The sequence below is a fragment of the Alternaria conjuncta genome, assembly GCF_024043145.1.
Source record: "Alternaria conjuncta strain BMP 0040 chromosome Unknown scaffold_1, whole genome shotgun sequence".
NCBI classification, from domain to species: Eukaryota; Fungi; Ascomycota; class Dothideomycetes; order Pleosporales; family Pleosporaceae; genus Alternaria; species Alternaria conjuncta.
In genome coordinates, this window is record NW_026250090.1 from 2,728,227 (window position 1) to 2,741,201 (window position 12,975).

The 12,975-nt window shown below is 52.9% G+C and overlaps 5 protein-coding genes and 1 non-coding gene across 6 annotated transcripts; 2 read left to right on the plus strand and 4 right to left on the minus strand.

Moving 5' to 3' along the window:
- Window positions 1-130: 130 nt before the first annotated feature.
- Window positions 131-1,867, minus strand: J4E85_000948 (uncharacterized protein; the record flags this gene model as incomplete). Its single annotated transcript, XM_051465237.1, has 2 exons — window positions 131-1,393; window positions 1,451-1,867. The coding sequence occupies 2 exons, from the start codon at window positions 1,865-1,867 to the stop codon at window positions 131-133; spliced, it is 1,680 nt and encodes a 559-aa protein (XP_051331758.1).
- A 637-nt stretch (window positions 1,868-2,504) lies between these two features.
- On the minus strand, window positions 2,505-2,990 carry J4E85_000949 (uncharacterized protein; the record flags this gene model as incomplete). The annotated part of the gene is made up of 1 exon (XM_051465238.1): window positions 2,505-2,990. The coding sequence occupies one exon, from the start codon at window positions 2,988-2,990 to the stop codon at window positions 2,505-2,507; it is 486 nt and encodes a 161-aa protein (XP_051331759.1).
- A 1,263-nt stretch (window positions 2,991-4,253) lies between these two features.
- On the plus strand, window positions 4,254-5,658 carry J4E85_000950 (uncharacterized protein; the record flags this gene model as incomplete). Its single annotated transcript, XM_051465239.1, has 3 exons — window positions 4,254-4,409; window positions 4,459-5,269; window positions 5,321-5,658. The coding sequence occupies 3 exons, from the start codon at window positions 4,254-4,256 to the stop codon at window positions 5,656-5,658; spliced, it is 1,305 nt and encodes a 434-aa protein (XP_051331760.1).
- A 203-nt stretch (window positions 5,659-5,861) lies between these two features.
- On the minus strand, window positions 5,862-5,938 carry J4E85_000951. The gene has a single exon. It is a non-coding gene; the product is annotated as a tRNA-Ser (tRNA).
- A 506-nt stretch (window positions 5,939-6,444) lies between these two features.
- J4E85_000952 (uncharacterized protein) lies at window positions 6,445-9,921 on the minus strand (the record flags this gene model as incomplete). The annotated part of the gene is made up of 6 exons (XM_051465240.1): window positions 6,445-7,157; window positions 7,210-7,618; window positions 7,676-8,192; window positions 8,411-8,822; window positions 9,009-9,679; window positions 9,803-9,921. 6 exons carry the CDS (start codon window positions 9,919-9,921, stop codon window positions 6,445-6,447), a joined length of 2,841 nt encoding a protein of 946 aa, XP_051331761.1.
- A 2,032-nt stretch (window positions 9,922-11,953) lies between these two features.
- On the plus strand, window positions 11,954-12,659 carry J4E85_000953 (uncharacterized protein; the record flags this gene model as incomplete). Its single annotated transcript, XM_051465241.1, has 2 exons — window positions 11,954-12,087; window positions 12,134-12,659. The coding sequence occupies 2 exons, from the start codon at window positions 11,954-11,956 to the stop codon at window positions 12,657-12,659; spliced, it is 660 nt and encodes a 219-aa protein (XP_051331762.1).
- Window positions 12,660-12,975: the final 316 nt, after the last annotated feature.

The following is a 12,975-nucleotide window of genomic DNA, read 5'->3' on the forward strand; positions in this document are numbered from 1 at the left end:
GAACACGCCCCTTACTACCACAGAAAGCGAGCAATGAACAACTCGTGTTGCAAAGGCCGGACGCCTACATCAACGTAGCATGTCTCCATTTACTCCCTCTCACAGTAGTGTAAGCCGCAAGAGACAAGTCTCAGTTTCCCCCTCCACCACCGCGTCCCCTACCGCGTCCCCGTCCATTACCACTTGCAGTCCGTGTCATCGCAACACCCCCACCATGACCACCGACGGCGAGCGAGTCCCTCTCTCCATAACGACCCAGCGGAGTGTTGTTACCAGCGTCCGACCACCCCGCCATACTACTCTGCGCACTCATCGGAACACCGCCTAAGCTAGCACCAACCTCAAGATGCGGCGCCGTACTCCTAAGCGCACTCGTCATCTCATGAACAGGCTCTGAGAAGTTTGGTGGCTGGACCTGGTAGTCACGCGCTTTAACGGGGTTGCAAGCAGCTTGTAGGAGTTTCTCATTGATATCGTCGTCGGGCGGTGCGTCTCTAAGCATCAGCTTCAGATCCTGTTCGATATCGTGTGCGCCGAGGGGAGGTGGTGGCGGAGCTGAAGCGTTGATCTTCTGGAAGATCTTAGCATCTAGAACAAAGGGCGGGTTATAGATGAACGGGGGTATTTGACCGCTCACTATAGCCGCCGTGGGGTTCAGAGCTGAGCGTGTGGCGCCGCGGGTCGCATGTGGGTTCGACGAGTGTTGGCGCATCATGTCGGTTGCGCCTGGGACGTCGTCGGAATCTTGGTCTTGGTCCATGGCGTCGCCGTTCTCGGATGCGTGCTCGCCGTTTGCGCCGTTGGTGTTGCCGTTCGTTGTGGCTTCCTGCGGTGCGGCCTCTGTGTTCTTCATCTTGGCGAAGAAGTGTGACGCCGCCATGGTGGCTTGGTTCATGGCCATGTTGAGCTCCTTCTCGCTGAAGAGGCGCTCGAGGGAGTATGCGGACGATTCGAATTGGGCATTGACGGTGCGCGCTTTGGCTTCGCGGAAGGGTGAGCCGATGCCCATTTCGGTGGGGCGACCAGATGGGCCTGGCGAATCGTTGTCCTGGTCCTCATACAGCTTGCGCTTTCTCTTGTGTTCAGTAGCAGCAGCCAGCTCCTCCGCGTCGCCAAACTTGTGCCCCGTCCTCCTGGTCTTTCGTGGCGCTTGCGGTCCGCCAGGGCTTGCGGGATGCCCTATGCTGAACTGATTGGGATGGAGGAGCATCGCGTTGCTGTCGGACAGATCCAGTTGCTCCTTCTCTCGCTTCAGCCTGTTTGTCCGTTGTTGTATGCTTGCGACCAGTCGTTCGCGGATGGTGGCGGCGAGCAGCTTGTGTTCTTCTTCAGCGATTTGGACTTTGTAGTAGTGCGAGTTTTCGATCTCGTTCTTGGTGTTCTCGTGCTTGTTCTGCGTAATTGGCGGTTAGCGTCTCGTTCCAACACAGCAGGAAGCCGAGGGACTCACCCAGAGCATGGTCAGGTTGTAGTCGCGCTCTTCCATCGCATCGTTGACGGCGTCGACAAATCGCGAATAGTGTTTTCCACATTGCGCAATGTAGTCGGTACCCGCGCTTGGTGCGGTAGGGACGTTGTTCCCCATGATCTGCGAGACGAGCTCGGCGGCCTCTTCATTGCTATCCTCGAGCGGCTGGTTCGCATACGGGTCGGCTTTCATAATCAGGTTGATGTCGGCTTGGAGCGCGGCGAGCTGGGCTCTGTAATGACTGTCCCGGTTGTCGGAGAAGGTAGCCATCATCTCTGCCAGCTTCTCGGCGAGCATGTTGCGCCGTTTGTCGCGCTTCGAAGGTTGTGGTTGAGGGGATGTCGCAGAATGGCCCAGCGGAAAGTTGTCCGCTGGCGACGGACTGCCATTTCGAACCATGGCGATAGGTGATGCCCTCGAGGGTCTAGGAGGCGTTGATCGTCTAAAGCAGGGTAGTCGCAGCGCTGCGCGTATGCTGGGGTCGGTTTGCTGCGTTGGAAAGAAGTTGGAGTCAGCTCGCTGTATGACACTAGGAATATGAAAAATCACAACTGCGCGTTTGACGAAGCAGTGCGACAGAGGTGCAGCGGGCGGGATGTGGTTTGCAAGAGCGAAGGGTCGGCAATCGAGCATCACACACCTGCCAGGGTCTAGCGTTCAGGAACGGCGCTAGGACCAATTTAGATGAACCGAAACAAAACCTACCAAAAAGGCCTGGCTCTGCGCCTCAGATGCTTGAGGTCAAGCAGACAGACAACACAATTGAGAGATTATGATCATTTCTCGTAGACAGTTAGGACGATTCAACACGTAACAGCGCCATTCGATACAACCGGAACGGACCACTTGAATTATATCCTACAATGATCAAATCCTAAAGGAGTGACGTCTTCTCTAACACCCTACATTCATACACGCTGTATTTTTTCCATTACCCTACTCCAATTCGTTGTCCATCTCCGCCTGGTTCATTGTATCCTCTGCAGCCATGACAGGCCGCCTACCGACGCCACCATGCCCAGCCATCGTCTTCATTCTAAGCTCTGAAGCGTCTTGCAAAGTCGTCGCACAGCTCAAGCGTCAGGGTTGCCTCGCCGTGATAGTGTTCAGTGCCCTCGGGCCTGTGATTGCCGACCCAAACAATCTCCGTGAAAAGCAGGCCGTCGGTGTTGTGAATGCGAAGTTTCTCGTCTTTGAAGGCTAAAGCGTTCGGGTCGCTCGGCGTGTTGCTCATGCTGTACCACAGATCTTCTCCATTCAAAGAGTACTGCAGGTTCAAGATTGGCTTCTCCGAAAAAGCGTCTTGCTTGATGACCTGGATGCTGACACCAACGCCGTCGAGAGCAGGTTTCTGTGCCTCGGACCAATTGTCGCCCGGCTGGATCTTCTTCAGCGGAGTTGCTTCCTTCTGAACGGTTGAGACCCAAACAGGGTAGTGGCACTTGTTGTTGATGATGATGTCGGCTGCGAGAGCGCTGTTGACCATCAGGGCGAGAGAGCCGATCACAGTTGGAATATGCATCTTGGCGGTGTAGGTCTCGAGATAAAGTTGGAAGTTGATAGAAGATTTGATGATAGTGGCTGAGTTGTGATGAAGCTTGAATGAATTACTTGAGCTTGCTTCTATACATACCGTCCCTTTGGCCCTTTCTTATACATAGTGAGGATGTCCTAAGAAGCCAATTGTACTTCCTTCCGGATTTGTGTACGGTATCGCAGCCAAAACTAGAAGGCGCTGCTATCTGTACGATGCTGCGACCCAAACTAAGGTGGCTGTGTCTGATCGCGGATGTGACAGCAGGTCATCTCCTGTGGATATCTGGATGATCTCATAGATCATGTGAGAAGTAACGTGCCCATCATAGCAGAGTGACTACTTGAGACTGCAAGGTAGGGTGGAGCCCCGCTTGTCCGGGGTGGCACAACAGTCAATACGGCCAAGTAATCGTTGTATCACGATGTTGACGCAGGTACAATCGTGCAGATACCCGCACATACAGGCGGTGAAGAAATCTCGATGGCGAATAGGAGAAGAGAGGGATAGTAGAAAGATGACAAGACAGTTTCGAAGCAATCGTCTCCGGTATAAACGCGTGACCGACGGGAGCTAACCGGTGAGCAGAAGAGGATTGCGCGTCAATAAATGTTGTGGTAACGAGATATCACAAAGCGTGAGACGGGTGTTCCTACGACAATCCTGTCAACTGTCATCATGCGGGTGACTGTACTCGATCAACATTTCCCTGTACAAACACACGATGCTAGCTCTTTGAGAGTGTAGGTGGGTCTTGCAGTACAGCTGAGCTCTAGCGAGCCAATCCATATGGTACACCATACTGCGTGGCCGTCGTGGTCACGCGTGGCTATGGTGAAGTGCAGGTTCGTGACATGTTCGCGTTTGTGACATATTGGCTGGTGTGAAGCATGTTTGCGTCGGACGAAGTAAATCTTTTTCAAGACGTGACCGTTCTAGTCGGCTCCGTCGACACTGAGAGTGCGGAAGGTCGACAGTAACGTGACATAACGTAGATTGAAGCTTGGAGGTCTGTCGGTTCACCACTTGGTATGGGGAAGGAGGAGAGTCCAAGAGCGCGACTAAGCCGGGCGGTGCCGTGTGCTGCCGAACCTCGGCACAGACGTCAGAGTGCGTATCCTCCACATCCCGCCGCCCGCATCTTAGCCACGGAACTGTTGCCGCCATGTGACAACCACGCTTCTGCTCGTTAGAGTCCTTTTCTCCGCATTCTCAGTACAGTTTGAACTTTCCGAGCATTGCTATTCAGCCATGTCGTCTTCTGCCCTCCGCACATCCATGAGAATGGCTTCGCGGCCTCAACAACGGCTGGCCAGCATCCAAAGACAATTCAGCAGCTCCGCGCCGCAAAGGAAAGAAATCCGAGATGCATACATTATAAGTGCTAGCCGAACACCAACTGCAGTGGTTAGTAGAACATCATCCCAAGCCATGTCAGCTACTAAACATGTCATAGTTCAATGGCAACTTCACAACCGTATCCGCGACGCAACTCGGCGCCACGGCCATCAAGTCGGCCCTCGAAAAGTCGACAGTTCCCATATCCTCGATCGATGCCGTATACATGGGCAACGTCCTCTCCGGAGGCGTCGGACAAGCACCAGCGCGTCAAGCAGCCATCTTCGCCGGCCTACCCACCAACATCGAAGCCACGACCATCAACAAAGTGTGCGCATCGGGTCTTAAGGCAGTCAACATCGCCGCCTCGACAATCGAGCTCGGACAAGCGGAAGCGCAGGTCGCGGGTGGCATGGAAAACATGACAAGAGTGCCATACTATCTAAACCGGGCAAGCCAACAACCAGCATTCGGCCACCAGAAGCTGCAAGACGGCCTAATCGCCGACGGACTATGGGATGTCTACAACCAGATCCACATGGGCAACTGTGCGGAGAACACAGCCAAGAAGTACGAAGTCTCAAGGCAGGACCAGGACGACTACGCTATCGAGACCTACAAGCGCGCGCAGCAGGCATACAAGGATGGACTCTTCAAGGATGAAATTGTGCCAGTCACCGTCAAGTCGAAGAAGGGCGAGACGATCATCTCCGAGGATGAGCAGTACAACAAGCTGAAGCTGGACAAGGTTTCCACACTGAAGCCGGCGTTCGAGAAGGGACCAGACGGCTCAGTCACAGCAGCCAACAGCTCACCTCTCAGTGACGGCGCATCAGCACTGATACTAGGAAGCAAGGAGATTGCCCAGAAATACGGCAAGGACAGCCGCGTACTAGCAAAGGTCGTCACCTACGCCGATGCCGCTGTTGGTACGTACCACCCTCCTCTTCTTACAACCCACCCTTACTAACACCCCCCAGACCCCATCGACTTCCCCATCGCCCCCGCCTCCTGCGTCGAGAAACTCCTCAAGCAATCCGGCCTCTCAAAGAACGACATCGCCATCTGGGAGTTCAACGAAGCCTTCGCCGCTGTTATCAAGGCCAACGCCAAGATCCTCGGTCTCGGCACCGACAACGTAAACCCAAGGGGTGGTGCTATTGCTCTGGGACACGCGCTGGGTAGCTCTGGAAGCAGGATATTGGTTACACTGCTGCATCAGCTGCAGGTTGGACAGTATGGCGCTGCTGTTATCTGCAATGGAGGCGGCGCGGCGTCAGGTATTATTGTGCAAAGAGTCAGCGCGGATCAACTTTAGAGACAGGCAAAAAGTATGGTATGTAGATCAAATTACAACAAGAATATAGTCATGGATGCTACCAAAGAGAAGCGTTCCTGCACAAGGGCAATGTTATGATCCAAGTCCCCATGCATCCCCTAACCAAAAATTCTACTTTGAACACACCACAACCCCAAGACTTTCCCACCTCCATGTCATATAACCCAGCAAAAAAAGAAACTCGACGTTGGCCAGACTCGAACTGACGCTCCCTAAGGAATTAGATTTCAAGTCTAACGCGATAACCACTCTAGAAATCCAGAATCAGTAAGCAGTATGTGAGGGGGATAGAAGGGGAGCTTACCCGCCACAACGCCAGGATGATATTCGGTGATTGATGATGTCATCGTAAATTTCATGGTTCATAGAATGAAGAAATTAAGAGTGTTGAGAAAGAACATTTTCAAGGAAGATCTGGTTGTGTAGAATTATGAATTGTAGGGTAGAATATGCGGTGAGTTGGCGGCTACGTATATGTGGTGTGATGGGTGCGTGCGTGGTGGAACGTGGGACAATGACGAGAGGTTATGTAGGAAGACGAAAGTGGTAATGAGAATAGCGCAAAGGAATGTTAGGATATAGCAAGGGATGTGCGATGTAATTATGATCATTAGATCTATACTTCTGCGTCAACCTTGGCTGCAAAAAGCTAAGATATTTTACCCCGAGTGTACGCCTACATTCCCGAGCCAGAAGAAAACAAAGAATTCTTTCACCATATGGAAGGAACATAATCATCAAATGACAGCCTGAGAGCCATCAACCTCATACCTGGTTAAGACCCATATCCATATCCGTATCCAAATCCATAGCAAAGTCCATATCATCCCAGGGCATCGCATCCGTACCCTCAACAGCCGCCATACTAACACCAGTCGTCGTAATAGGAATAGTAGAGTCAAAGTCCGCGCTGCTCGTTGGGTTCTGGAAATCCTCTGGCAGTTGATCCCACGATGGGAATTGGAAGTCGTCGACAGTAGGCCCACCCGCAGTCAAACCGTCAACCGTGGGCTGTTCGCTAGCGCTGGATGTGAACGGCGCCAGATGCGCAGTCGAATCATCGAGCCAGTACCTCCTCTTCGGTAACCCAGCAGTCTTAATCGAGAAGCCGATCTCGCCTTGCTCGCCGCGACAAGTACCGGCTCCTGTGCACGCGAGTTCTGAGATTGGCTCGCAGAAACCTAGTAAGCTGTCTGCGCTCGAAGTAGTCGTGATGGGAGCGTACGACGCTGGTGAGGTAGGCGATCCGGTTAGTCCTGGTACGCTGTAGGGTGTTTGGCGACCCGAGGAAAGTTGTCGCGCATGTCCTTGAACGGCGCCTACCGAGCCGGATAGCGCGAATTCGTAAGATAGGGCGCGCAAAGGATCGTTCTGCGACATCGAAGTGCAGGCGAAGTTGCTCACGTCGAAGCTTGGATCTAATGCGGAGCCGTAGTTGATACCGAGGTCTTCGAATATTTCGTGTTCTCCGTTGATGTCTATTTTGATGTCAGCCACAGGTTTGAGGCATCCAGAAATGGATTTACTTACTCTTTATTGGGGTTGTGCAGTTAATGCCATGTGCTTTTTTGAACAGATTCAACCATTCGGGGTTATCCGCAGATGTCTGGTTCCATGGGTCATCGTCATCGTAGAGGATACGACGTGACTCTGCTTGCAAGACTTCGTCGGTCAAGTTTGCGGAACCATGCTTCGCGATGTGCTCTCGTGCGAAGCGGCCCAACTGCAGTGTGAGGATCTCCCAGCAGGTTGCGTTCGGGTTGTCAACGGGGGACTTGGAAGGAGAATAATCTTTGGGTGTCGTCAAGACGATGGGTCCAATAGTGGAGGGATCAGTGCCAGGTTGGTATGCTGCAGACACGTTGTTCGTGTAGTCGATGTCATCAACGTTGGGCAAAAGGTATTCAAGGTCCCTACTATCAACGGACAGATTAAGCTGCTGTTGAGAAGTCAGCCTATTGGGCGCAGTCCACATGTTCGCCACGGTGGTACGTACCTTGAGGCTCGCAGTGTTGGATGCTGAGAACGGGAATGGCGATTTGCTTTCGTTGGCGATGAGATAAGGTGGCATCGCGTTCGTGACATGGATAGCGACATGAGGGTCTAAGCCCCTGCATCCCTTCCAGTTCTTCATGTGTGCACCGTTGCGGAACTCTTTCGCCAAATGGTCGAGGCGGTCTTGCCACTTGTCAAAGTTCATCCCGCAAAATCCGCAACGAGATTTGATGTATTGCGCTTCAGACTTCCATGTGTCCATACTGGAGATCATCTTGCAACCGTGCATGAGTCGCAAGTGTTGTCGAAGATGGTCTTTCCGGTAGAATGTTCGGGATTCCGGGCCCTTCTCGTAACAGGCGGAGTGGTTGTGCGTGGCTAGATGGTCTTCGCTGGGATCTAGCTCATCGCAGTAGACGCATCTGGGCTTTCCGGTAGCTTTGTCGGCGACAATCTCACCAAGAGGTGCACATAACCACTTCTCCAGTGATAAGTGAAGACTTTTCTCGTGCCGTGACCTGTGAAGTGTCAGTTTGTTGTCATTTGCCATATTTGCCATATTTAACATCCGCATGGTATCCTAGTTGTAATGACCAAACATAAAAAAGGCCACTCGACGAGAACGTGGGATAGCGGAAGGACGACGATGCGACCAATCAGGCCTTGACTTGATGTTGAAGGAATTTGTCGGCTTCAGAGTGGCCATTGCCTCGCGAGAATGCAGGAACAAACTCACCAATCATATTTGGACTTGAATGTGTCAGTGCAGAACGTGCACTGGAAGATCCGTTGCCCTTCGTCAGGACCAGCCTTGGGCGCTCGGGTGGGAATGCGACGACGCCTTCGCCTTTCCTTGGACTTCAAGCTGTTCAACGAGCCCAGGGAGTGACGCGAACCATGCGAGTAAGCTGAGTTGTGAGATCCAAAAGAGCCAGACGACACGTTGGTAGGGCGGGTCTCCAATGAGGAGATAGAGGGTGCTCTGAACACAGAGAAGCTTCCGGTGCTATCATTAGAGATATCCTTGCGATAGCTACTACTCGAGCTCTCCGTTTGAGGCAGGTCGAAAGTCTCAACAGCGTGCGCGATAGCGTTCATCGGCGCAGGTTCGTTCTCAGGAGGAGAGTGCTTCCATCGTTCGAACGGATCTGTCGAGAGTTAACCGAAACATTCCTGCTGCTGAAGCACCGGCATTTGAGCCATTGTGCTAGTGTCTGGGTCCCTGTCTCTATCCTCTGAACGCCTGTCACCCACACGGAAAGTGATGAACTTTCCGGTGGAGGACGAAGCCAGAGTTTTGTGCGATCTTGTGAAACCAGACTCGGAATACGTACTCATGCTTTCCCAGGTCTTGCCTGCTGGGATGTTGATAGCTCCTGTTGATGGTCGGAGACTTGGCGAAGCGCTTCGCTTGGGTCGAGCCTTCTGCCTTCGCCTTGTGTTCGCCATCCAGTTCGAGATTTGACCGACCGATAGGCCAGTCTCTTGCTTCAGCGTCTCCTTCTCCTCGTCGGTCGGGTATGGATGATCGATATGCATGAGCATCCAGTCTTTGAGCACTTTCACAGCCGCTCGTGGAAAGCGAGCAGCTGCGGCACCTTTCTTGGGACCTTCGTCATCCTCTTTTCCATCTTCGATCGGACCGAGGTGACCTAGCGATCGCATCTGCTTCTTACCAGTGAGACCACCGACATGTCGAATGTCGTTCTCTGCCACGACGTCTAAGGTGTCCAGCGCAGTTCTCTGGCGCATACCTGGCATCCGCTCGGGGTTGCTGAAGCTGCATGGCCGAAACAAAGCGTTGCATGGCGAACATCCGGATCGCTTGGAGCCATCGGCGTTGAAGATAAAGCATTCGAGAGATTTCGATCGACAGTACTCGCAAGGCTGAGCAGCCTTTTGATAAGTCGGAAGCCAGCTGCTAAAGTTCGTATTGAATTCTGCACTTGCGGGTTGGATACTGTCGGAGTTCTCCAGCTCTCCAGATTCCTCATCCAGTAAAGAGCTAGTTGGTGTCAGAACCATACACGCAGAATTTGGCAATTATGAACCACTATCCTTGCTATTCTGCAAGTAAACAAGTTTCGTGTCGGGGTAAATGACTGGACAGGATACTCAGGGCACTCACTTCTGGGGTAGTGCCGTCTCAGACACGCCGAAAGAAGCTTCTTGTGACACGTTGGGCATGCCTGTTTCTCCGAAATCGACAAAGTCTGCCATATCAAAGGCGGCACTAGGCGTCGCCATGATGGTGGCGCGTGGTCCGGCTTGCAAGATCAATCAATCGTATTGGTTGGTGCCGATGGCTCGTGAGGGGAAAGAGGACAAATGCGCGCCCTCCGTACAGATTTGACAATAAGGCGCAAGATGTCGTTGCGGAAGTATGAATGCTAAGTATGACTGCTGGCTTGGACTCATCTTTAGGACCATGCCAAAGAAAGCACTGCACACTTTCCACAGACGCTAAACCGTATTCTGAAAGATGTCGAGTTGAAGGGCGCAGTCCGTGCGCGTGCAGGATACAGATTAGCCAGTCTTGAGCGGCCTAGTCATCCGATAGAGAACGCGTTCGTACCGCTGAGTCATTAGCATGAAATCGCGGTGTTGGACACTTGATGCGTAGGCTGGAAGTGAACAATTGATCAGGACGTATGTACAGCTTGATGGAGTCAACGTCGGTTTAAAGTCTCCTACACAGTTTTGCGAGGATGTGAGACGTTGCGACAGTCCAACAATTCAAAGACGCGAATATTACCGGGCTATTGAACCCCAGCAAAGCTGAAGCTGACATACCCCACATCGGTTCTGCGCGATGCACGAACATGGCGGAAGTCATCCTCTAGCTCTTGTGGCAGGTTTGCAATTGGTCGTCGAGGATCTAGAAGATAGCAGACCGTTTGGGCGCACTGCATGTTGGAATGGGGTGCCGCTCCAGGCTCGGAAGACTTTGCGGAGGATGCGAAATCGGCAACCGCAGCCGTCACGTATCGAAATATGCACGCCATGCAGCAAGCGGTCAACTGGCACCGTTCATCGGAGGTTTGCGAAGGTCGGCGAAAATTTGAACGTTGGGACCGAAGGATTGGCGGCTGTTCGGGAGGACTTGACCCGTTCAGCACGCGGAGGCTGTCGTCTTAAATAGGGCCAGGCGGTAGAACATGATAACGGTTGTGAACCGACGTCCACAGGAGCGCATGGAGTTTCATGTTGTTCTCACGGATGAAAGAAGCTAGCTTTGGCAAGAGTGACGCGTGACGTCACGAAGCCTGCCGTGTTAGGGAGGCACCTACAGAACATAACAACAGAACATCTGCCAGGCTTAGTGGTCGACAGATGTATCGAAGTCGCTCTTTTTCTTTGAAGCTGTACATGACTTCTGCAGACTTCATCTCACTCACTCAAAGTACGGGTATCCCACGCACAGGTTTCTCCATGTCCTGGGTCACTCAGCCTACCTCGCGCACCAGGAAGTCCAAGCGATACCGAGCATCAACCGCCCATAGATCAGACATATACCGGAACGAGCCGAGATTAGAACTGACGGTGAGTCGACATCGCCTGATGTTAATCAACTCAAGCAAATCGCGAATAGCGGATAGATGACGCCCTAGAGCACCCAACCATCCGTCTCACGTTGCTTTTCAGGTACCACAATGATGCATATCACTCATGTCACGTCTCAGACAGCTTTGGATACGGAGCACACTTGCGCTGGTCCTGATCGGAGAGCATCGAGGGGTCGGACAAGGCTGGAAGCGAAGGCGGGGTAACCTGATGCGAAGATCGAGTACTGACATGTGCCACGCAGACTTACAGCTCTGTACTCACGATCAAGGCTGTCCTCCATCACCATAAGACGGTGAAGCATAGTAGTCGACATGTGCCTAGCTTCCGATGGACTCCTCGGACTCTGGACTGTTATATGTAGACAGCCTTGGCATAGCGCAGGTTGGGTGTCGAGCGGACCTTAGCGATTCTGCCAACTCATAACGCATCCGCACGTCTGTCCAATACATCAATCCGCCCATAAGCTGCCCGAAGCTAGCCAGTCCCCGTCACTGGCATCCACATTGCTCGTCATGTAACATGTCACTTGTCACCGCCTGTGCCTGATTACCCAAGCGCGAGCATCCGCCTAGGGCTTGTTTTAAACCGACGATACTCCATACCGCAGCCTCACTCTGCCTCTGCAGCGAGCTCCGAGGCAGCTTCTTAACGTGTACGGCCCACTCTGGACCGACGATGATTAGCAGTGGCTCACCAATTTGCTACCCACGAAATGGATGCAGCTCCCAACTGTGCCATCTGCAATGCGCCGCCGTATCCTGAATGCTCCTGCGAATCGGAGCGGCTACAAATAGCCGTCAAGCAGGCTGAGGCGCGTGCTATGGAAGATCGCATGGCTGAGATACGGTATGATCCAGATCCACTCCTTGAAGTACGTGCTGACCATGTGTAGAGACTGGGTGATCAACAATGCGCGCCAGCATATCCTCAACGCATTCGAAAGATTAACCTCGACACGCAAGCAAGCGCACTCATCATACCTAGCCTCCCTCCCGAACTACGAGGTCTACATGCGATACTCTGGTCACCCGCCGATACACCCCATGTACGTTGCGACGTTGCAGACACAGATCGCAGAGGCGCACGCGGAACTCAAGCGCGGTATCGACGCCGACTGGCGCGCATCGGTGCTGCGATATCCAGAAGTGCTGGACTACTTCTACAGCCTTGTCGAGCTCAGACTGCCGGACGATCGCTCTCGAGAAGTCGTTGAACCACCCTTCGCCGCGGCAGGCTACGCGGATGTAGGTTATGGAGTCAAACAGAAGAAAAAGAAGCGACGGGAGAGGGAGGGATCAGTGCCGCAGCAACACATGGCTCTTAGAGTGATGCGTGGAGTGCCACCTCCTGCTGTGCCGACTCCGCCAATCCACCACAACGGGTCGTATCCTCGGCCGCCCGATCCCTACGGATACTAAATCGCTGGACATCTACTTTCTTTCCGTTTGTTTTCTAGGCTCACTTCATAACGTCCTGTCACGTTCACAGAGCGGATGGTAGTGGGTAGTACCGCTGTTGCAGGCATGAACGGCCTTCGAAGCGATGAAGAAATAAGGAGTGGCACAGACATACTGTCGCATGTACTGGCGCTATTGAATTTGGTCGCGTTTCTGGTATCGCGACCGCTCTATATTCACAAGCGAAATCAAGCATAGCGAGGAGTATTCGTTCATAGGAGTTTCATTCGCAGCGGGTACTATCAGATCTTCAACATGTACCTGAACCTGAATTTAC